The sequence below is a fragment of the Artemia sp. Qi Xiang Cuo genome, chromosome 12 (assembly GCF_049724085.1).
Source record: "Artemia sp. Qi Xiang Cuo chromosome 12, ASM4972408v1, whole genome shotgun sequence".
Classification (NCBI taxonomy): domain Eukaryota; kingdom Metazoa; phylum Arthropoda; class Branchiopoda; order Anostraca; family Artemiidae; genus Artemia; species Artemia sp. Qi Xiang Cuo.
In genome coordinates, this window is record NC_142805.1 from 22,119,681 (window position 1) to 22,145,192 (window position 25,512).

Consider the following 25,512-nt stretch of genomic DNA (forward strand, 5'->3'; position numbering starts at 1 on the left):
TTCCAAAAACACCTGTACAAAGTTGCAATGAAAATCATGTCTGTGCCCACTACGAGAGTCCCTTCTGAAAGAGTCTTTTCCAAGAATTGTCAGATAATCACTGAACGGTGGAACCGACTCTCAGGGAAAACATTGACATGCTGATGTTTTTGAATAGGCAGTAGTTGATTTTTCTCTTTTACTGAGCCCGAATAATTCCAAATCTGGGTTTTTATTATATTCATTTATGCAATCAAAGTTTATTTTTATTGCTTGATTTTATATTATTTTAAATTTGAAAAAAAGTTATACAAATACCCTTTTATTGCCATTTGCAGTACTGAGCTTTGGGAAATCCATGAGATAGCAAAAAACTGATCTGAAATATCGATATCGATATATCGAATATCGAAAGCTAAATATAGATATATCCATATATCGATTAATCAAAATATCGCCCAACACTAGTTTTGATGTCACTAGCATGTTTTTGTTACTCCGAAACATGTAGTCCTTATATCTTGGCTTGTGTGAGTTGAGTTTTTAACATGTATATCTTATCTTTTATGATTTATTATACTAATATTAAAGGGTGAATATTTTACCGCAAAGATGATGATTACGCAATCTATTGCTCTTTTTGTGCTTGGAATATGAAAACTAGCAGATTTGGGCTCTCAGGTTTCTGTTAAGTCGGATTATCATTAGTTGAACTTGTATTGAACAATTATTTATATCCAGCAAAAGAGAATGCTTATGATAAAGATCTGACTTACTTTAATTTGCTGTATTCCCTGCTACCACCATATTGTGAATACTGCACAATTGGTTTGTTCTGACTGCAAGAAAAAAATACTGTGGGAGATATAGCATAACAAAACGAGAAGAAGATATCCGTAAAGAAGATAAAACGAGGATATATCCAGTAGATTTAGCTTAGGTGACCCCTCAAAAACAAAATTATAAGAAAGCTATTTGAAAAAGATGAAGGAAATTCTTGTAAATCCACAAAAATAATAAACTATGTAACATTAACAAGACTTTTTCTTTGAAAAAGAATCAGCAGTCTAAGTATTTCAGATAATCAAATAGCTATATTTTCGGCTTTTCTGGAGGGTAGATGCGATAATATATCAGTACCATACAATGCTGGCAAAGCCAAAATGATTTTTTTTTTTTTTTTTTTTTAACAATTTTGTCCTTAATTTTCGCGGTATTATTGATTAAACACAAACTTACACCTTTTTGTAGACGAAACGAAAGCCACAAAAAGATACACCTTTTTTAGAGGATGCGAAAGCCACGAAAAAAGATATTTTACTTAATGCCGCTATATATTTGGGAACCCGGCTCACTTTATTTCATATAATAACACTACTTTTAATCGTAAATACTTGTACATTATTATTCCTGGATAAATTTAGATTGAAAACTTTAAATGTTAGTCGAGGTCATATGTTTCTCTGTTACGGGAACTCTTAAGAAACAAACACAGGAAGAGAGCACTTTCTTCGGGAAACTATGATATTACTACTACTAACGACTAATTATAACATCAAGGAATAAAGTGCGTACAATCAGTCAGCACCCGACTGCATTCAGAATTGCAATCTTGTTCCCTAAAGCGAAGTTCAAACTTTCCTTCAATGTTTTCTTATACCCCCCTCCCCAATCAAAGTAAACCCTATTTATGACTGGTCCCAAATTGACTATAAAAAAAAACTAAATATTGGTGATCATTCATCATCTTTAAAAACTTACCAATCTTTAAAAAGTGACCAATGGGAGATATACTTCTTCCAAGATTAGTGAAACATCTCATTCTAGGGCATACGCATGTTTGGTTGAAAATGGAGAGCTATGAAAGTAAGTTGATTCTTTGCTACACAAATTTCAATACCTTAGCAAAATCTTTCCCTAAAAATCACTTATAATCTTTTCCTTTTTATGGTATTTTCTACAATATTAACTTTGTTTTTGCTGTGCACAACTTTTGGTTTATTTCTTTACTATTAATTTTTTGTTCAGTTCGTTTCTTTTGGACAATGTTTTACGCATATCTTTGCAGCAAACCAAGCTTGGTGTTTGTAAAACATTCTCTGAAAAAATTGAAGCAAATCCACCCTACCCTTTGGGAAAAGTATACTTTTTTTGTAAATTTTGTTAGTATTTTTATTTATACATTATCACTACGGATAGTTTAGAATCACTTAGGACTTTCGTTCTGTGAAACGCTAATAAAAATAAACGGTTTTTGTTATTATTATTATTGTTAATATATATATATATATTTTTTTTTGACAACATGAGACTGGTATAGCTTATAAAAGTTAACAACTGTAAATTGTGGCTGGATAATACCAAACGTAACCGAAACTCTGCGTTTAAGAAGATAAATAATTTATCATACCCAATCGAAGGCTTGGGGATAGGTGATGCTACTTGTTTTGTTTGATGAGAAGATCCAGCGAAGCGGTTATAGGAAGTTCCAATTAGAGATTTGCTGATGTTCTTCTTTTCGTATCCATTTGTTTCAGAATCTAAAATTTCAGACATATTCAGATTCGCAAAAACTCAGATTAACGGTCAAAGTCACTGTAATTTTTAACAGCAATTAGTAACTTAGCCTTGATTTCATTTGATGAATTGTGGAAATGACGAAAAATTATTGATCAATGAAACTGAGGTCAAATTGTTTTTTTTTTTTTTTTTTTTTTTTTTAACGGAGCGAAGAAAAATTTGGTTTTAAGCTAGCTAATTCGTTTGGTGTTATGTCCGTCAAACTCTTAAGGGAAATGCCGCTTAAAAATTTTGCTTAACCTCGAGTAAAATTTTTTTTGGTAAATTTTGTTATTATTTTTATTTATACATTATCACCCCACTCACTTCGGTGCCTTGAGTGCTTACCATTGTTGAGACACAAGGGTGTCTTGGGGTTGACTAGGAAAAACCACCCCAGGCCTTGTACCAAAGGAAGGCTCTGTGACAGATTTTTATTACAGTCAATTCATCATACAAATATATGGGCCTCTGCAAGAAAACCACAGTTTCGGATTATTTTATTGTTAGAGTGAAATTTTGCGTGGTGAAACTGTTGAACCCGTCCCTCATTAATAAAAATTTTAAATTTATATTTTAGAGCGTTTCTTTGCAACTATACTAACTTCCATAAATGCTCTTAACATGAAATTTTTAGTTTAGAAATACCGTCATTATGACGGTATTTCTAATATACAGTGACATAAATAAAATTGGAAGGCGTAATTATGACGGCGTCATAATTACGCCTTTCAATTTTATTTAGGTCACTGTATATTACCAGTGTTTATACGGGTAGTTTGTATTAGATTGCGTATATACTTTATTGATATTATTATTTTTTCCATATATTTTGGAGGCCAATGAAATGTGTGAATTTTATTGAACTGAATTCGCACCTATTTATTTAAGGTAACTCAAATATTACATAGACGTCTCTAAATGACCTTAACACCTTTAACGAATATAAGCGAAATTACAATAGCCTACGGAACGTGATTTTGTGGCAAATAGGTACTTTACAAGATACTAATGGAACGTTTGTTATCTACCCTTGAGTTCATGGTATTTTACATAAAGAAAATAGTAAAAAGAAATGTCTTATTGAAATCAGGACCGTAATATTTTGAGTTCAGCGCCAAGAAAACACTATTTAGAAACGCTTTCCACTTGCAGGCTGGATTCGCTTTCAAAGTCTTTCAAATTCTTGCATTCTTGCAAATAACGGTCCAGCAGCTTTCCGCTAGTCGTGTACAATGGAAATATGGAAAGTTAAGCCGGATTTGCTTTCCATCTCGGGAAAGAAGGTCTTAACAATGGGACTTAAACCTGTTCTGTCAGCAAATTTTATCGCCGCTATCCACTTAAGTAGTAACTAGAAATAACAATAATTTCACGCCTAAGATTTCTTATTATATAGCTTAAACTACCTTGAACCTTGAACGATTTTTTTTCTAAAAGTCTAAGTTGCGATCTTGAAATAAACAATCAGTGACCAGCATCATAAATTAAAAATGGCCCTATTCTGAAATGGCGGAAGAAAATGAAGAAATGTGGTTAGAGTCTTCCGTAAGATAGGTATAACTGAGGCATTTTTCTTTTCCTTTATTTGGCTTTTTAGGGATAAATCACCACCTTTGGATATAATGCTATGACATTGTAAGATTCATGAATTACTAAACTGAAAAATTTTGAAGTCAATTTGCCAACTTAAAATGAACTTAAAATTTAAAAACAAATCAAAAAAATTAGCTGTATGTTAGGAGATACATCACAATTAAAAATTGAAGTTTAAGTTTTCCCTAAACGGTATTTTTCTCTTGTATTTTTAATTGTTTAAAATCCCACCCCTGGTCATACTTGTAAGACATGATAAGATTTATAAATCTCATGTTTTGGCTGTTAGGTACAGCCAAAACAAACAAACCTTTTTTAAGTCATCTTGTCAGTACAAAATAAATTTCAGGAAACTGAAATAAAAAAAAATCAACTATATGTTAGAATGTGCTTTGGATCTAAATAAAATTTTCATTGGAGGACAATTTTTTAATAAGTCCGGTCAAAAAAATTAACGAAATTTCAGCTGAGAAACTTAGTATTGCCAAGACTTAAACGAAAAATCTATACAGACAGGCTAACTTAAGGATTCTCATTTGTTTTTCGCAATTTAAAAAAAGAGATAATAAATACATAAACTAAAAGGGACAAAAACTACTTACGTTTAGAAAATGGATCTTTTTGCTTCATTGGCTCATCCCAATCCAAAGAGCTTTGGCGTTCTTTCACATCTTTTTTCTCCCTAAAATAGAAAAGATGTGCTTTTTTTTATTTATTTTGGTGGAATAATCTCAATGTACTGCATCCTTTGTTGCATAATTTTGAACAAGACATTTCTGAGGAGTCGCTCTCTGTAAAATAGTTACGTACAGCAGATGGAGCGTGCCAAGCGTGATCGAACTGTGCGAAGCGTTCTGGGAGTTTGTCAAGCGTGGTGGAACTGTGTCAAGCATCACAGAAGTGACACACGCACGGTATTCTGAGACGTACACCAGGATGCGGGAAGTCATCGCCCCCTTAGACATTTCCTTAATTTGTGTTAGTATTAGTCCTAGCAGAAATACCCAAATTCAAAGAGAATTTCTGAGAAAATCAAGTACCCTGTCTTTGGCGTTTGTAATGACAGGGAGTAAACTAGATAAAATCAACGCAAAATATTAACAGGAAGAAGATGACATTTCAATTTGCTTGCTCAAAGATGGAACGTTGTTGAATTTAGCCGAACATTTCTTAACGTTTACTAAATTCCAACACTAAAAGAGAATTTGATACATTTCACGGAACTGGTGGAAATGCTTCGAAAATATCGGCAGATTATTAAAATCCTATGAATTTCATTGAAAAAATCACTTTTTTCGAGGGCCTCAACTGAGGGATGGCAAAGTGAGGGGGTATTTCTACCTTAAAATTTTCCCCCATCCCTAGATTTCAAGACACCTTTTTTGGCTTATTTTTGATTAAGTATTTCCTTTTTATAATTTCATTGAAAAATTAACCCCCCCCCAAGATTAAAAAATCCCCTTCCCCTACATTGTTAGTGAATTGCCATTGCCACCCTTCTGAGAAGGGTCTGTATTTATAGGTCCAAAACCACCTACTTATTCAATGCACGTATTTTTTTACCTAAATCAATACTCGGCTAAAGCGAACAGCAAAATTGACTTCTGATCTCTTAACAATTAAATTGAAAAAAAAAGTTTTTTTTCCGCTGAAAGTAAGGAGCATCATTAAAACTTAAAAAGAACACAAATTTCTACGCATATGAGGTGGGTTGCTCCTTTCTGAAATCCCCTCTTTGCACTTAAGTTTGATCTTTACTCTCAATAATTTAAGAACGACTTCCCAAACATAACGCTACGCTATAAAGTGCTACAGAACTTTAACCTAAACATTAGGGAGTTCTAAACCACTAAACCACTACATCCCAAAAATTTATAGTGGTTTAAAAAAAACTTCTTATTCCATATCAATGGCCCTTGTGTTTGATGGCACTTCTTAAAGAATTTTATGTGTTAGTCTGTAAATGGTAATCTTTGATTTCTATATTGATTTGCGTTACATTTTTATATGTTTTTCTTTGTGATACTCCACGTATTGTACCTCTGTATAGTGTAGGTTAGAAATAAATAATAATAATAATAATAGAAAATAATTTCTGTTCGTCTTAATGTTCAATATTGCTTCTTACGTTCAGTTGAAAAATACTTGTTTTTTCATTTAATTTCTGATCGTTTTTCAAATCATTGTCAGGCCTTACCAAAATATAATATACACGCCAATTTTTGCTGTTATATCATATCTATCAATAATTCAAAATTGAAGGGTAGAGTTTCGCTTTTTCTGTCTTTTCTCCATAAGAATTAAAATTCTGGACAAAATTTAAATATTTAGTAAAAATTCTCCATAGACAGTAGTTTTGTTGAATAAGCCCTTAATGATATTTTCACCACAAAGTTTTGGGTGGACGGAAAGAAGTTTAACCTTTTCATATCTGAAGATGCACCCGCGACAGCTCAAGGCCAGGATTATTGGAGGAGGATGGTGTCTGCTCTCTCGACCAGTATTGCCACCCCTAGTGATATATTACTATTTATAGTGATTGTTTACGTTGCCGCGTGATTTTCTTCTAGCTAGTGATTTATAGTAATTTTTGTTCTAAAATTAGAGATTTTTTCCTAAATCTAATGATTTTTCATGATATAGCGCGTATATTCATGACTCAATCGAATAAACCATACAAGAAGCTACATAATACAAAAAAAACGCAAAATAGTGATTCACTACAGTTCCTAATATGTTCCAGGTTAGTATTCACGCAAAAATAATTAGCGTAAATACGTAAATATTGAATTAGCCTTCGAATTGTGAGGAAACAAATTGGATTCAACTTTGAACTTAATTGGTTTGCAAAAGTGAAATTGTTAGAAAGTAAGATATTGCGAAACATTGAATTGGCTAGGAATTGGTGACGTATAATCCTCTCCTACGTTTGTCAATGAATTCAGTGACCCAGTGGTTATAGAATTTTTACAAGAAACGAAATAACAGAATTTTATTGGATATCCTTTGCTCATTTAACTAAGCCGTAAGTGGTTTTGTAAGACATTTTGTAACCCAAATTAGGCAAACAGGAGGGGCAGTTCCCCCGTCAGAAGTGCCGTTTCACCTGCTGGGAGAGCCTCCCTTAAACTGCGGGAATAAGGTGGACGGGGGATGACACTTCCTTTGTCTTTTGGGGTGATAGCTGGATCAAGAATGACGGAAAAAACTGAGGTTTTAAGCCCGGTGTTAAACTGTATACAGAGGCATGTGGAAAAGAAAACGAATAAGGATATTGTTATCAGGGATTCGAAGTTTTTCTTAAAGGAAGGTCTAAAAGATGCTATTGATACAGGCAAAACAATGCTCGACAAAGACATTAATCAGAGTCGTAGGGGCTCTCACCCGGCTTCTGCCTTTTATGGTGATATATATGAGGTTATGTCAGAAAGGTTCGCAAATGAAGTTCCGACCCCTCGAAGATGTGAGTACGATTGCTGCCTCACGATTGAATGACTGTAAAGCGATGCTAAGTTTTCTTGTAGAGAAGCACGAAACCTCTGCAGTACCTAGCTCAGAGAACCAACCACTAATGTGGCCATCTCTGCCCCGACCAGAAAGGAATATCCCAGTTGTTTTGTCTGCCCGCAATCTTGAGCGTTAATCCTACCAAGTAAAAGGAGTTTTTGAGGAAAATTGGTCCCGCTGATAAAATAGACAGAATCGAGCAACGAACAGACAGGCTGTTTGTACATATGAAAGACGAAACATCCGAAAGTGTGGTCGCCTCCGGGGCCCAAGGCGAGCAAAATATCCTTAGCAAGGTACTGCGTTCAGAATACCTCGGGATCCTTTACGTTGACAAAGATTACGACGTTTCATCTATTTTCAACCTAATTAGCGGTGTTTCCCAAGCCAAGCGCTTTCGAAATTCCTCAGTTGTTCACCTCACGGTCGTTACTAAGATTGACTTCGATCAGGCTCTCAAGTTTGGAATCAAAGTGGGATACACCATGTTTTTTGTGTCAAGGCCCCTTACAAAGCTGCTGCAGTGCTATAAATGTCAAGGTTTCAGTCATCATGCAAACCAGTGTCAGAAGGACACTAAATGTAGCAAGTGTGCCGGTGATCATAGCTACTCCGAGTGCACCTCAGATGTGCTCAAATGTGCCAACTGCGGATCCAACCATGCAAGTAACAGCTTTCGGTGCCCGAACCTGAAAAATGCAGCTCGCGGTACAAATCCAGGTCAAGCTGCGCCGAAGAACTCAAATCGTAAACCAGCTCGATAAATGGCGAAGTACGTGTGTTCTGTCAAAAGATAAACGGTGCTAGAGAAAAAACTAGACATACTTTAAATAGTAAATGGTGCTTTCGATATAATTTGTGTTAATAAGCATCTGCTTAATAAAGATAATGGCACAAGACTGATTACTTCTTCTGATCATCAGTTTTTTGTCCGCCCAGCTAAAAGTACTAGGGCTCGACTATCGGGGGGCTTAATGTTAGCTGTTAGAAATAAGTACAATTGTAATCTGTTTGAGTCTAATGATGTATGACTTGCGGTAGAATTTAGTGGTCTTATTGCTGTTTGTGTTTATATGCCTACCAATTACAGCAATGACCGATCGAGTCAGAAGTTTGCGTCTGCCTGCTCATCATTGTCAACTACTTGAAAGCTTAGCTCTTACCCGTAAAGCTTGTGTTATTATGGGTGATTTTAATACCGACATTAATGATATTACTATTGGTTACTCACAAATGTTAAATGCTACATTGCCGCAAAATTTCTATTGTCTACAGAAAAATAGATCGTTTACCTTTGTACATAATAGTGGTAGCACTTCTGATCTTGATTTCGTGCTTACTGATATAGGGGATATCCAGCGGCAGATAGCTATTATTTCTGACGACTTTCTTTTGAGTGACAATTCGCATCTTGAGTTTCATCTACCATTCAGTTCTTTTGAGACATATGCTCCCTCTACACCCAAGTGGTTCACTAAACAGAACTGGAGTCGTATTGATATATTTACTTAACAGATGCTACTTGATTCGTACTCAGATAAGACAAGGGTTTCATTTCATTCGCTCTCGTGGGTAAAATCTGACCGGCTTCTCCATTTGAATTGTTAATTGCTTGAATCGGTGCATAGTATGAAAACGGTTGCATCCGTTGCAGTTCCGTCAGAAAAAATAAAGCTGAGTACCCGTAAGAGAGGCTGGTCAGACTTTCCTGGTTTGAAGGTTGAAAAGTCTCGCCATGTGTTTGGGAGACAAATTTGGGTTGATTGTGAAAGACCACGTTCAGCATTACTTTTCAAAATTATGAAGTCGAATAAACACAAATATCAAAAGAAGGTGAAATCTTGGAAAAGAATTCGGGTTAAGGAGCTATCGCGGGAAATAAAAAATAATCCTCGTCAGCTGTGGTGAGAAGTGTCTAAGCTTATCCGTTCAATAAATAGATGGTTTGAACATTTTTCTTCAATTTTTGCAGCTGATCCTCAATCATTAGAAAGTAATTTCCGGGACATTCTGATGCAGCATTTTGATCGACTAAACCAATACAGTAGCTGACTTACTATTACCACGTCGTGTGTTGAATCTTTTGTTTGTCCTCTTCCTTTAGGAAAATCAACTGGGACAGATGGCATTCAGCCGGGAATCTGAGGTATAGTACCCCTAAACTGTTTAGTCACATAGCTTTATTGTTCCAAGCAATAGTATCGCAACAGTCTGTCCCACAGGGTTTGTGTCAGGGGGTCGTTACCTGTATACTTAAGAAGGGGAAAGACCTTTAGGATTGTTCTTCGTATAGGCTCATCACTATTTGTTCAGTTCTAGCAAAGTTACTGGAGAAGATACTGTGCCCTATAGTGGCAGCGCGAGCGGACGTGGGTGACAATCAGTTCGGTTTCCGGTCCGGTCTCGGTGTTCAGAATGCACGTGCAATTTTTATTTCAATTGTTGAAAAGTTGTTGAACGAAAAACTCCGTTATTCGTCTGAGCAATAGACATGTCTAAGGCGTTTGATTCTGTCCTACATTTGCATGCAGTCCTCTCACTACTAAGGGCAGGAGTTGATCCCTTTGTCTTTAAATGTCTATGGCAATGGTATCGAAAATCTCAAGTACGAATTCGGTCTACAGGACAGCTTTCTGGACCTATAGAGATACTTAGGGGTGTTAAACAAGGCTCAGTATTTATCCCTGTGATATTTAACAATGCAGTACGTTCTGCGACAAAATCCATGGAAGAATTTTTGATTGGTGGTGAAATTGATGCTAGTCATCTTACACAGATGATCTACTTTTGATAAGTGATAATTTAGAATCTTTGCAGAAAGCTATTAATGCCATGTCGTCTCTACTTGGAGATATTGGGCTAACATTAGAGCCGTCTAAGACAGAATTCGTCGTTTTGAACGACGAAACTTTACCAAATCGTGTTGCTGATGTTTGCGGGAAGACAGTTCTCCAAAAAGATAAGTTTCAGTATCTTGGACTCCGATATGGGAATTATATCAAAGCTGCTAAGTCTTGTGCATTAAAAACGTAAGTTTGATTTCGTTTGTTTTTCTCTCTTCCATAGTTATCACAGTTTAATTTTGTTTTGTAGCGTTGTGTGATTTTTTTCGTTCTTAGAGGATACGTCGACCAAATTTTCACTCTTAGGTTAATAATTGAGAAGTGCCTGAGTTGTCCAACACCTTTGGTCCTTAGTTTTATAGATTATGAGCAAGCGTTCGATTCTGTTGATAGAAGAGCTATAGCAAAGGTTTTATCCTTGTATGGTATACCAGACAAATACATTAAAGTGATTAGTACTATCTACAAGAATAACACGGCTGCAGTTAAAGTAGGAAATGAGGTTAGCAGTTGGTTCTGTATTAAATCAGGAATTAAGCAGGGCTGTGTTCTATCTCCCTTTATATGGATTATTTTGATGAATTTTGTATGAAGGAGCACAGGAAAGGCAATGGGAGACCACGGAATCAAATAGGGAGGAAAAAGTTTCCTGGACTTAGATTATGCAGTTGATCTTAGCATCCTAGATGAAAGTTTGAGCAAAATGAATGAACTTTTGTTTTGAAGTTTTGAATGAGGTTTTGCGAGTTCAGGGTGCTAGAATAGGTTTGAAAATTAATGTTAAGAAGACTAAGTCACTAAGGCTAGGAATAGGTGAAGATGATAAGGTGAAGTTGGGTGATGAAAAGAATGATCAAGTGGGCAGCTTCACTTACCTTGGTAGTATTATTAGTAAAGATGGTGGGAGCAGTGGAGATGTTAAAAGCATAATAACCAAGGCTCAAGGTGTTTTTTCACAATTAAAAAAAGTTTGGAAGAATCGGAAAATAAGTCTGCAAACCAAAATTAGAATATTAAAAGCTACAGTGGTGACAGTAGTCAAATATGACTCTGAAGCATGGGCGCATCGAAAAGCGGATGAAGATTTGCTAGATGTATTCCAGAGAAATTGCTTAACGATTGTTCACGGATACGTGTGCTACTAGCCCCCCTTCCACCTCCTTTTTTTCCCTAAAAATTGTTTGATCAAAAGTTTGAGAAAGCCATTTTCCATAACTAAGTTGAAAGGTTCCATAACTATACTTTTAGATTAAATATGACCCACGCATCCCCTGAGGATAGGTCTGTGGATGAAAGTATGCTAAGGATAATTTACTAAGGATAATGTACAACCTATGAGAATCAGTTTCATTGCCACAAAGAGAAGTAACGGGTGACAGAACGCATTGGATTTGTATAACTTTGGCTATATATTTTCACATGAAGAGGGCGGGCTAGGGTTAGGTTAAGTTATGTTACTTTGCCCCCACACCCCTCTAATGTGCAAATATATAACCCAAATTATATTATTATATAAACTAAAGTATTATATTCTCAGCATATTTTCGCATATTTCTTTAGGATTAACATAACTTTACTTCTCGGGTGTGTTCCGTATAATTAACAAGTATCTCTTTTTTATTGAAGAAGCAATAACATCGATGCTTATTAAAATTTGTGAAGGGTGAAACAATTTTTTTCCACGAAAATATAAAAATGGTACTTTCAAAAATATCGCTGGTGTCCCAGTAATTATGATTAACTAGGGTAAAAAGAAAAGGTTCCATATTTTTGGGGAAAAAACTGGGCTTTTGAATCGAAAAGGAACAAAAATTAAAAATAAAAAGCAAAAATTTTGATTAGATCACCAATAGCCAATTTTCAGTTATCGGGGTAAAAGCCAAGGGTACCAATTCGGGAAAATACAGGGAGGAAGCAAGGATTTTGTTCTATTCTCTGCAAAAAGATGCAAAAAGGCATTTTTCAAAATTTCCAGGGTAGTTTTTGCTTGAGAAAAACAAAACGTCAATCTAAAGATATTTATCCAAATCTAAGGGGATGATTTTTCACCCCTTCCTCTAGGTGTGTCCACTTTTTCTTCCTTTTCAGAAGATTGGGCAAACGTTTTCAGGCTCGTAGCTTTTGACGGGTAAAATTCAAATTAATTAATTGTATATATTTGGAATTGCGAAAACACGAAAATTCAAAATTCCACATTTTTTAAGATGGGAGCGTAAACCTTCTACAACAGTGTTGTATGATATGCCGAATTCAGTTCTATATTTTTCATCGAGATTACTCACTTTGGGGGGGGGGGGCTGTCTTACCCTTTTTCAAAAATGGAGAAAATTTTCTCAGGCTTGTATCTTTTGTCGGGTAACTTGAAACAATGCATTTTATATTGGAATCAACATAAAAATTATTTCTTTTTAGTACATAATGCTATCAGAACTCGTTGCCATAAACTGTTCGTTGCCAAGAACTGTTTGATACATAAAAAATACCCCAGTATTTTCTGAAGGGTCGCTAAAAACAATGTTACTGGTAACAATTGCCTCTGCCTTCCTGGAAAATTCCCTGACAACGATCAGGAACCACAAGCTTGAAACCTCTACGATAGGGTTCTCTGATGGGCTATATTAGGTGGTGTAATTTTTCATCAAGATCACTTTTCCCTTGAAGGAGTGGGGGGTAGGGTTCCCCTTTGCTTTGAAAATAAGGCATATTTTCTCAGGCTCGTAGATATTGATGGGTAACTTTAGACTTGATCAGTTTTATGTATTTCGAATCACCAAAATGTAGATTTTTTTATGTATGTATTGTTATAAAAACTCTTTTTTTTTAAAGTCTCGGTTACTTTTAGCCCTGGTACTCCATTTCCATGGTAACGAACTGTTTGACTCTGAGCTTTTACCGAAAAGCTTTCGTATTGCTCATCTCCACTTCGTATACTTAAATAGGAGGCTACTCGTAATAGTGTATTTAGTAATGTAAAATTACATCGAAAAAGTATCGAAAAGTAGGCATCGCAAGTTAGAGCCAATTGAAGATTAAAAAATTTCTGGTGTTTTTGTAACTCTTCAATTACTCCTGGAATATCTCAGCCAAATAAAAAAGAGAAAAATCTCAAAAAAAAAAAAAAAAATCTACAATTAAGCAAGCCTCCAGAAACTTTTTTTTCAGCTTTAGCAGAGCATATTTGGCTTCAACCAGATAATTTTTGTAAAATTTGATGAAGCCTTAGCTATTTCGAATGATAAGGATTACACCCAATGGGCGAGAGAAGCCATAGAAATTAAAAAACATAGATAGATAGATAGATAGATATTTATTGCAACAAAAGCCTTTTCGGGCCATGGCAAAATAACAAAACAAAAATAAATACAAAAAAAAAAAACAAAAAAAAACAAACATTAAATTACTCACAATTCATCAAAAAAGTTTCTCTATGTGCCATACCCACTCTTACAAATTTACCCAACCTTCTAAAATCATCAAAATTTCTACTTTTTAAAATTTTTTCAAACCAATCCACCCCTCCAAAATCTGTTGAAAACACTTCCCTCCTCAAATTTCTTAACTCCTGGCATGTACCCATTATTTAAGATTTTAAATGATCACCAGGGGACTATTTTACCTGCTAGACCGAAACGATTTGCTTCAGTAATAGCTAACAAAAGGATTATTTCGCAACAGAATAATTAAAGTAATTTACAGATTTTTTATTTTTCCTCAGTTACTCTGGTGTCCTCTCTGAAGTAACCCTATAATAACATATTTTCCCTACCTGTTTCAGTTTGCGCCAATTGTAAATTTTTTTTTTTTTTTTTTGGTGGTGGTTTTATTGGTTTTTAGTTTTATCTTGTTTTTTTTTTTTTTTATCTTTTTATTATTTCGTGTCTTTAGTGCTGAATACTCCTTTTTTTTATAAAGGCGAAATATCCGCGTTGTTTTGAATTTGTGTTTTCTTTTATCTCCACTGGCCAAAGTCTCGTTTGTTTTTTGTTTTTTTTTAGATTTTTCTCTTTGTTGGTTTTTATATATATATATATATATATATATATTTATGTACAAATAACAGTCGTCTGAACATCAATCCTCATGTATTAGCAAGCGATCGAAGTTTAGATCTGAGACGAATGCTGAAGTATGAAAAAAACGACAACTTACGATTTTATCTTATTGAACGCGTTGACACACATGAATGTAGTATCCAAGAAATATAAATTTTTGTTTCCAAATGGAAGTTTGTTGACCTTTGGTATGATTTTCTTGAATGCTTCTTTGTGTGTACCCCTACTGACTGGTTGAACCAGATTTAAATCTATCGTGGATGTAAATTTCCGCAAGTTGCCACAGGCCTCCTGATTGTACAAATGAACCTAAAATAAAAGTGACTAATAAGAAATATATATATATATATATATATATATATATATATATATATATATATATATATATATATATATATATATATATATATATATATATATATAGTACCGGGCCCCGGCACTCGCCATGCGGCTTCTATATAAAAATTCTCACTGTCACTTGTCTCCTAAACGCAGGCAATTTGAGCCTTTTCTTGACGACCTGTCAACGTAATCGACCTTAAATTAGAACTAGTTACATTGTAAAATTACATTTTTTATTGAGACTTTAACTTTTGCCTCGGCTTGTCTTTTGTCATTATAAAAGACGTATCGCCGAACCTTTGTTTCTTTTAATTGTTCAGGTGGTGGGACAAAAACTTCTTTTTCTTCCAACAAGTTATCTAGTCCAGGTTTTTGATTTTTCAATGTGTAGAGAGCATTGACAGCCATGTCGTTTTCTTTTAATTGTTCTGTTAGTGGTACAAGAACTTCTTCTTTTTGCCTCGGCTTGTATTTTGTCTTTATGAAAAAAATATTGACAAACCTTTCTATCTTTTCATTGCTCATATGGTGGGACAAAAAGTTCTTCTTTTTCCAACAATTTATCCAGTCCATACTTTTGATTTTCAAAGGCATAGTATTTATTGATAACCTTATCCATGTAGAAAACCTAAAACCCCATCATCATCGCTATCATTTTCAATTTCTTTGGTTCGTTACACCTCGCCTTATCTTTCGTCAATATGAAATTCTTATCGTCGAACCTTTTTTTTTTTTTTTTAAAGATATGGTAGACATTGATGACCTTATTCATGTCAAAATCCCAAACCCAATAATCATCGCTATCATTCCCAATTTGGACACGTTTTGATTCTCGCTGTCCAGGTGGATTTTCATTGACTCGCGGCTTTTCATTTTCATTTTTGACTCACTCACTTGTTTAGTGTCATATAGACATACGCGTGTTTGTACAAACTAACCGCGTGTTTCTTTGCTCTTCATTTTCATTTTTAACGCGCTGTAATTGTCGTTTTCTCATATCTTCTAACCGCCCGTGTTTTTGCTCTTCATTTTTATTTTTGACACGTTTTTGGATTTTGATTACTTCAGACAATTTAGAAATGGCCTTTGTTTTAGCTTTCCGTATTGGTGTTCTGGCAATTGATGGTCCAGGTTGTCGAATTTCACATCTTATCATGTTTGGTAGTTCAGGTGTTGGTTCCAAAGAATCATCATTTATAATAACTGCAAAAGCAAATTTTCGTTTTTCGGGCCTTCCAACAGACATTATGTTACATAAATAACTTATGCGTTGGAAACTCAACAATCTTATTTATGCTATGCATCACATCATATACTAAAATGCTTATATAATGCAATATATGATATAAGAAATGCTTATATGATGTACTAACATAGTACATGACGTTATTTAAACAATCAAAACTAAGGCTCTTAACAAATTTTCTCAGACTTCTGACCTATCTAGATGGTATTTTTATGCCAGAATATCCCATGATCCCAATACTCCCGAAAAAACAAGGAGCCGTTTTCGAGATCATACATGCATATATACACATATACACAATTATTGCTCACTTATAAAGATAGTATATATATATATATATATTGATCAAAATGTCTTTTATTAGAACTTAAACCACTATCCAAGGAGTCTCTCTAATTCCCTGGCAATTCATTACCACGGACTGTTAAATACACCGGCCACACAAAATTAAGAGTTTCTATTTTAAAAGTATATTAAGTGTTACACAGCTACTTCTACTACTAATAACAACTAACTAGAGCACCATGCCACCCAAGGCCAATGCAGCTGAAAACGCTCCTTCTCCATCCCAGTATATTCAAAGCTTTGCGCCATTCGAAAAAGTTCCAATTCACTTTAAAGATTTTCTTACAACCACTTTCCACCCCATTAAGGGATGACCTACTTTTCGTTTGGCCCTTGATGGCTCGCCAGAGAGGATGATTTTTGGCAATTTGCCCGCGTCCTTCATCCACAGAGCGTGTCCTAGCCATCTCAACTGTTTTTTCATTGTAGCCCTAAAAAATGAGATAGAACCAAATTTGTTGTGAAACTTACTGTTTGAAATGGGGTCAGTCAGACGGATAATCAAAAAAATCCCTAGGCAATTCCTCTGAAATGCCTCTAACAAATCCTCCTCCATCTTTCAAAGCGCCCATATTTCAGAACCATACTTGATCATTGCCATCACTGTAGCCTTCAACATTCTAATCTTTGTTCCAAGACATATCTTCCTACTCTTCCAAACATTTTTCAGTTGTGAAAAAAACATCCTGAGCCTTGTACATTTTCTACTTTTAACATCTTCACTGCATCCACCCTTTTCGCTAATGATACCACCCAACTAAGTGAAGCTATCCATTTCATCGATTTTCTCGTTACCCAACATTACCTATTCACCTTCATTTATTCTAAATCCAAGCAACTTAATCTCCTTAATATCAATTTTCAAACCTATTTCAATATCTTAATAAAATCGCTGATTTTGCAAACAAATTCATATAGGCCACTCAAATCATCAGCTTAATCTGGAGAGAGTCTGAAAGAGTTTTAATCTGGTCTTAATCTGGTCTAAGAGAGTTTCATTTTTCCCAACTAATGTCATTCTCTCCCATAGCCTTTGCTATAATACAAATAGATTCCAGGTTCTCCCATTGCCTTTGCAGTACTCGTTAGGACAAATTCTATCACAATAATTCATATAAAGCGGGATAGAATGCAACCCTACTTACCTGCCGATTGAATACGAACCCAGACTCTCCTAACGGATGAATCAAATTCTTGTTAAAAATCTATAAAACTGAGTACTAGAGGGGTCTGATGACTCATGCACCTCTCAATTCTCAACCTTAGAATCAAAATTTGCTTGGCGCATCCTCTCCCCTCCCTAAAAACACACTGTTCTTCTCTTATAGTTTTATCTACAGCATTCCTAAGTCTAAGAAGTATCATATTTTTAAGTAATTTATTTCTATACCCCTTTTTCAAAAATCATGTGCATAGCCTTCAGTAATTTATCTCTAACTTTGCAACTACCATAAATCCTTTTTTGACTGTTTCTGATTCTTCCTCACAAAATAAATATTTATTTACTTGCAATGTGTCATAAACATTTTAATTCTTTTCTACATAATTTCCAGTAGCTTTGTCACGGTTTAGTACATTCTCAAAATGTTCTCTTTATCTATCTTCAACACTTTCTTTATCACTAATTGAAGCCCCGCTACTATCTTTAAATGAAAATGAAATGCAAATACAACCTGTTACTATTATGCTGTCTGGCATCATCTTCCAGATCTTCAGCAATTTTATCCATGGCATCTACTTAATACCTCCTTGGCTCATATTTTAATGCTTCCTCTACTTTCCTTATATTCCTCTTGTTCTCATATAATCTAGCGCTCGAGTGCTTCTGGCTCAAACCCCTCCTATTTATTCTGCTAAACTTAAAGCATTTTCACCACTATTCCTAGCTGTTTCTTAACCTTCCTCTCTAAGACAATATCTGCTACTTCACAAATTGTTTTCCTAACATTATTCTATCTAATATATTTTCAATATTGTCAAATTTAGACCCCCAGTTTAATACTTAACTGTTTCTAGAAATTTTCTTCAAAATTGCCACCCTGGAGTCTACCGAAGACATAACTTCCTGAGAAGTAATTACCCTTCTTAAATTTCAATTCTAGATTAACCCTATTCAGTACTAGATGGTAATCTTCACTTTTGACATCAATAACAGCCCTCCTATATGCACTAATATCTTGTATTGACCCTGCCAGCCAATAAGTTCGCCGTCTTACCATCATGTGAGTATCATATTAACTTATGGGTCTTTTATGAGGAAATACTGTGTCGGTTATAAATATATTATTATGTTTAAAAAATTGTAGCAATTTATAAACATTACTATTTTTTACTCTTGAACCAAATTTAAAAAAAAGCTAAAATACAATCTTTCCCTATTTCTACAAACCTGTATTAAAATTTTCAAATAAAAATGCAGCGAATTCCATGTTTTAGGCATAAGGCCTAATTGAATGAATTTGGGAGAAAGGTTAGGAAATATTTAAATTTTGAATCGGACGTTAACAAAATATAGTCTTGTACGGAAACACTAAAGGTTGTGTTCAGGACCAGCAAAAAATATATAAGGTAATTCCATAAAATGCCTTGAGTTAAATAAGGGTGTTTGCTCTTCTCATGGCTTCTTATCTCTTGATTTGACTACGTATTGAGAGATTACATATGTCTTGGCATTCAAATCTGTGATAAACATCTAGGAGATATTTATTTTATTGACGAAATTACTTTGATGGAGGCGATCCGAGAAAAAGCCAGTTTATTGGCGTGAAGGTCAACTAAGAAAAAAACAAAACAAGGAGCCCGGCAGCAAGGGACTTACCAGTGGGCATAGTGTTCAGATTAATCAGTAGGGCAGGTACTGGAGCTTAGATACCTTGGAAGTAAAGTAAAAAAAAAACTAAATTCAGCTGAAAAGAGATTGAGTCCAGGGTTGGATAGGCCAGTGTAGCTTTTAATCAAGTAAAGTCAGTCTTAGGACTGAAAGAATGCTTTTTGAAACTAAAATAAGGCTGTTCAGTAACATTTTCCATTCCACCCTCCTCAATTGCACTAAATGCTGTAATTCTAGAGCAGCAGCAAGAAAGAAAGATGCTTGCTGTCGAGAACAATCGTCTTAGTATCTTATTAACTATTAAGTGGAGAGCCTACGGTATCATAGAGAGAGTCCTCTCTACATTGCACCAGTCCCTAGAAACTAATTTCACCCGCCAAAGAATATGGTACCACCTAAAATAAATTGTCGCATTGCGGTACATATACTCCCCAAAATAGCACTGGAGTGGAAGCCACAGATAGCCAAAATAAAAACATGAAAAACACGCTTTGTCACGCTTACCACTAGGACTTAAAACAGATCCTTACAATAGTTCGAATATAAGTAGGAAGACTTTTGAAAAGTAGTACATATGAAGAATGGTTGGCAGGTACTTTTGGATACCCTGGGAGACTATAGTGGCACAAAAGAAACTAAGGTAGGGTAATTTCAAAAAAAAGTTGAGCAAAAATTTTTTAACTTTTTTTTTCGGAATGGTCTCATTTCAAGTTTTTCAAGTCTAAAAATATCATCTTTTCAAACTACAGGCAAATTATTTTCTCAAAACAAATTATCAAACAGAAACTGATTTTCTTGTTTGTACCAAAAGTTTACTGGTGGAAACAAGAAAAGCAGTTTGTGTCACCAACAACACACAGAAACACTTTACATTCAATAAACCACCATCTCGTCTTCGTTTAGCAGCGAGGAAGGCAGAACCTCTTCAAGTTCCTTAGCCCGTGGTATTCGGGTAAGTGAATGACTCCTCTAATTCTCTCAGGCGGTAATTGTCGGCGCTTATTGAAATTAACAGCAAAAACAATTTCACAATCGTCATCTTCCTCAACATAATGCTCCAGTTCCGGCCAGCAGAGAAGGTGCTCTGTAACGTAAAGACGGTACAAGATAAGTTTTTTCAAGCTTGGCCTGCTATATTCCTCAATAGCATGTATCTCGATGAGAGCGTTTGAGTATGCAGCATCAATAAAATGACGAAGGAATCATACGGTCCATTTTCTAGTTCTGGAAGTGAATCGGTAATAACCGATCATACAGTCAACCATGTCCACTCCACCCGTTTATTTTTTGTAGTCAGCTACAGACCTTGGGCAAGAGGTTATTATCCATTTCCCCTGCTTTTTTGCCCATCTTTACACTGTTGGCTCTTCTTCCACTGTCTTGTAATTCGAGCTTAGTGTCACAATTCTGTATCAAAGTATTCCGTAATGACTAGATTCCGGTGTTCTAGCAAAAATGCAACCCTCAACCCTCTCCCTTTCTTCTTCATTTTTTTTCTGGCTTAAGAGATAGGGTCTCTTTTCCAAATCTATTTCGCGTTATTGTGCCATTTGCATTTATCTGTATTTTGTACAGAAGGCTGAGTAGTTCTATTGAGCTGAAAAATGGATCAAAGTAGAGGCAAGATCTGGGTGGGAGGGTTTGAAGCCCTTCGAATTAGCCAAGACATAGTTTTTAAAACCGACGGGGTATTAGGCTAATTGGGTAAATACTGCTTTAACGAAGTTTCCCCGTAAAATCGTATTATCTGGTCATCAGTTGAACAATTTTGTCCCTCGGGAAAGAAAGGCAAACGGTACGGATACGGTCGATAATTGACTGAACTCTCCACAACTAATTGTTCTTTCTAATGTCGTCAGGAATTTCCTCGTCTACAATGAATTTCGGATCGCTTCTTAGAGTGAAGAAACGGCCTTTTCCAATGTTTTCTGCTATCTGTTTTACACGGTACTGCACCTTCCAATACATTTCAATTTGAGGATATTTGAAAGTGAACATCAATATTACAAATCCAAAAAATATCGTAAGTTCTTCACCAGTGACAATCAGGCTCTTGGAGAAGATTTTTGATAAGTGTAGTTAGTGGCATATGCCATATCATTGAAAAATGACTGGGGGAAGTACTGTGTGAAAAACTATTCAGGTTTCCAATCAAAATTGTCAGTAAAGATAGCTCGATCTTTTACTGGACCCTAGTGAATCTGAAACTTTGTGCTTTCCCTCTATTTCATCAATTTTAGTCGTCTCATAGGTTGGTATAATATCCGAGCCCGCTCGGCTAGAGGTATTTCATCTTCAAAATCAGACTTAGTCTCGGATAGTTCCTCATCGATGATATTTTCATCGCCTGGAAGAAAGGTGCGGTTAGGATCTTCATCTGCACTTGTATCTTCAATCTCTATATCGTGGGGCTCAAAGATATTTTCATCACTTTTAGCTTCAGAAAGGTCCTCAACATCAGCAGGTACGATGATTGCCAAGGCATCAGACATGGTAACTACCAGAGTAAACATGGTTTTTAACTTTTGAAGGTGACCATAAGCGTAAGTAAGGAAAACACATTAAAAATAGGAAGTTCTTCTATTGTGTCAACTTTTATCTTTCTAACTTAAAAATACTTGATTGAGAGCCGATGTCCACAGGAATGGACATTTAAATTTAGTCGCACACCAGTAGATGCTGTAATGGATATAGGTGGTAAAATCCCTCCTAAAATGATGTTGTAATCCTTTATAGGAAGCTTACTTTTTCCATGCTCCACCTTTCATTCAAAGAAAAATTAGGAATTTTCTTACCCCTTGTTCTCCTGCTCTTCTTCTTTTTCGAGCTTTTCTCCGTTTCTTTAATACAAAAACAGCTCTCCAACTACCAATAACAAGCTGAGAAAAATCATAGATGGCAAGCCAGATACGCTGACTCCAACTGTGGTACGTATATGACGTTCCAATCAATAACTACTACGCTAAAAAACTAAATGTATGTCGACCCAGAGGGACAAGGGACTTCAGGAGGTTACGATTCTTCAGGAGGTATTTGAGTTTATTTCTGATTTTTTTTATATATATCTTGAGTTGCACATCCATTGTGACCTTATTCTTTTAGATTTCATTATGAAAGATTCATTAGGATTACTTAGCTTCATTTGTTTCATTTAATAGCTTTAATTTCCATTTCTTTAATATTTACACAGGTTATGCTTTCTTTTCACTCAATACATCCCTAATACTGAATTCCTACAAAAACAGTTAATATACTAATGATGAAAATTACGGATTTACCAAACAAATAAGAAAATCTAGCTGAAAATGTGAATGAATGGCCTTACTTCAAAACAAGGAAGACATTAAAATTTTAAAAGATCCTTAACATGTTAAAATCACAAACTCAAGGGATTATCTTACCTGCTGGCAAAAGTATATTAGCGTTTGTTGTTTTTCTTGTCGGTAGAGCATTAACTGTTGAAACATCGACCTCTTTTTCCACTTTCTGAAATAATACTGAATAATATTCACGGCTTCCTCTTCGATTGTAGCTAAAACAAGAAGAAAATTGCAAATAAATCCGCATAGTTGAAAAAATAAGTATCTTTAGTGGGTTTAATTTTGTTTTTAGTTAAGATGCGAATTTTCTGTGAAGAATGATGACTAGGGCGTATTTACTTGTTGGTTGGTTTTGTTTGTTCAATTGTTTTCTTTCAAGGGTGATTGTATCGAGCCAAAACTTTTAAGAGAAGACTCATTCAAATGGTAATTCAAAGCTCTAGGGCCCCTTTTTAAGTAGCAAAAAAGATTGCATATTATGGATCAGAAAAAGCCCTAACAAAATTTTCAAGTCTCTATCGACGGAAATAATAGATTTGAAATAACAGATAGACACACGAGTACGTGTATCTTTATGCTTTTTTTTTAAGTCAGGGATGATCGTGGTCAAACCACCGGATATAAAATTTTGAGAAGCTTTCACTTGAGCAGAGAGTGAGAGCCAAAAGTGACCTGAAGTTGGTGTTGCCACTTCTACGCTATTTTGACCTTAGGCAAGTAACGACGGAAAATGGTGTAACATCGAAATGTCAGTGTAGTCATTTTGATCAAAAAGGCCAAAACAATAAAAATAATTACATCACCAAATACAATATGACCTATCGAGCTCTGAGAGGAGGCCTCAAAGTTTTGAATACTACCAATTTCGTATACAAAGATTCAAATATAAATTTTTGGAGAAAGGCAGGCTGAAAGGATGTTACGATTTTTTTTTTATTCTAGGTCTTTGAAAGGACAGTTTGGGAAACAACCCTAACTTATGTAAATTACTAATTTCCAACTAGAAACACTTTTCTAAACTAAAATACACGACTAGCCCCACTTGTTAAAACCAATTTAGCTAGGAAAACTCATTTCAATAGTACATTGAAGAAGATAGAAGACACATTTTCGTACACACCCTATCTCTACTACAAATTAAACAAAAAAAACAGTTTTTTCAACTGTAAGTAAGGAGCAACATTAAAACTTAAAACAAATAGAAATTATTATGTATATAAATAGGGTTGCCCCTCCTCATCACCTCGCTCTTTACGCTAAAGTTTGAACTTTGTCCCAATTCTTTAAGAATGACTCCTGAAATACAAGAGCCGTTTAATTAGACCAATATGACGCTTTTTTAGAAGTATTAAAAACTTAAGCGTAAAGAGCAAGGTATCGAGGATGGGTCAACCCCTTCTATATACATAATAATTTTTGTTTGTTTTAAGTTTTAATGTTACTCCTTACTTTCAGTTGAAAAAACTTGTATTTTATTTAATTTCTGATCGTTTTATAGATAATTGCGGGAAATCTGGCCCCACTTCTACGGAGAAACCCCCTCCTCACGAAAATATCCCCTAGACAGTTTCATTCCGGTGAAAATTTTTCTCGGACAATTACTCTTAACCACTACGCGCGTAGAATCGAGACGAAAAAGAGAAAGCAAAACATACAAAAAGAATTTTTATAAAATTCTGGCAAACTCCCCCAGTGTACAATCTCCCGTGACAAGTTCACCCCCTGGAAATTTCCCTCCCCTTGAAAAATTCCCCCAAGGTAAAACACCTAGCAGAAAATGTGTCTCCCCCCCCCCGAAAATGTATGCCTACATTCCAATAACAAATGCTCTGCGCAAACAATGAACAAGTTTTATAACTTAAAGACCTTCCCTTTGGGGCTGTAGGGAGGGGGGTCATGTTATAGCCAAAGCCATAATTATTGGGCTTTTTAACTATGATGAACAAAATGGCTATCTCAAAATTTTGATTGGACGATTTTGGGTAAAAAAAAGGGGGCGGGGAAGGGGGCCTAGTTGCCCTTGAATTGTCTTTTTCACAGAAGGGGCACTAGGACTTTTAATTTCAATTCGAATGACCCTCCTCCCGATATCCTAGGAGCACTGGGTCGATACAATCACACTGCAAAAAAAACACATCCGTGATCTTTCTTCTGGCGAAAAATACAAAATTCCATATTTTTACAGATAGAAGCTTGAAAACTATACAGTCGGCTTCTCTGATACGCTGAATTTGATGGTGTGAGTTTCATTAAGATCATTTGACGTTTAAGGGGTATTTTCCCCTTTTTCAAAAATCAGGAAAATTTTCTCAAGCTCGTAACCTTTTATAGGTAAGACAAAACTTAATTAAATTTATATATTTTATCAGCATATAAAGTCCATTCTTCTGATATATTTTATGGTATCAAAATCCCGTTTTTTAGAGTTTCTGTTACTATTGCGCCGGTTCGCTCCTTACTTACAGTTCGTTCCCACGAACTGTTATAAAAATAAAAAATTGAAGGGATTAAACATTTAGGTTGGCAAGAAAGTGTCGATGGCTAATCTGTTGCTCGGCTGAATTAGCCATTGATACTCTCTTGCCAAGCTTAATATTTATCCCCTATGAATTTGTTTTTGTTCTAGCTGGGTATGCCATTTATCTTCTTCTACATACACTGCAGAAATGTGTTTCCCAAGCATAATTGCATTTAGGAAGTAGCAATTCCATCAATAGTCTTTATAATTGTTAGCAATGCCAATCAATAGGTCCTCTATTTTCCTCTATATTCCATTTTCTATTTTTCTCAGTTTTCAATATTTCCTTTCTTCTATTTTCCTCTAGATATATATTCTTCTAAATTTATCCTCTAGATTCAGGAATGTATTCTTCTGAGTACCAAAATTAGCAAT

At 35.1% G+C, this 25,512-nt stretch overlaps 1 protein-coding gene across 1 annotated transcript in view; it reads right to left on the reverse strand.

The window, feature by feature from the left end:
• Positions 1 to 25,512, reverse strand: part of ninaC (STKc_myosinIII_N_like and MYSc_Myo21 domain-containing protein ninaC) — a 386,065-nt gene that overhangs the window by 78,358 nt on the left and 282,195 nt on the right. The window contains exons 22-26 of the mRNA XM_089097735.1: positions 22,701 to 22,831; positions 14,634 to 14,845; positions 4,737 to 4,816; positions 2,390 to 2,519; positions 756 to 818 (exon numbers count right to left, since the gene is read on the reverse strand). Coding sequence (XP_088953861.1) covers positions 756 to 818; positions 2,390 to 2,519; positions 4,737 to 4,816; positions 14,634 to 14,845; positions 22,701 to 22,831 — 616 coding nt within the window. The remainder of the gene's footprint in view (positions 1 to 755; positions 819 to 2,389; positions 2,520 to 4,736; positions 4,817 to 14,633; positions 14,846 to 22,700; positions 22,832 to 25,512) is intronic.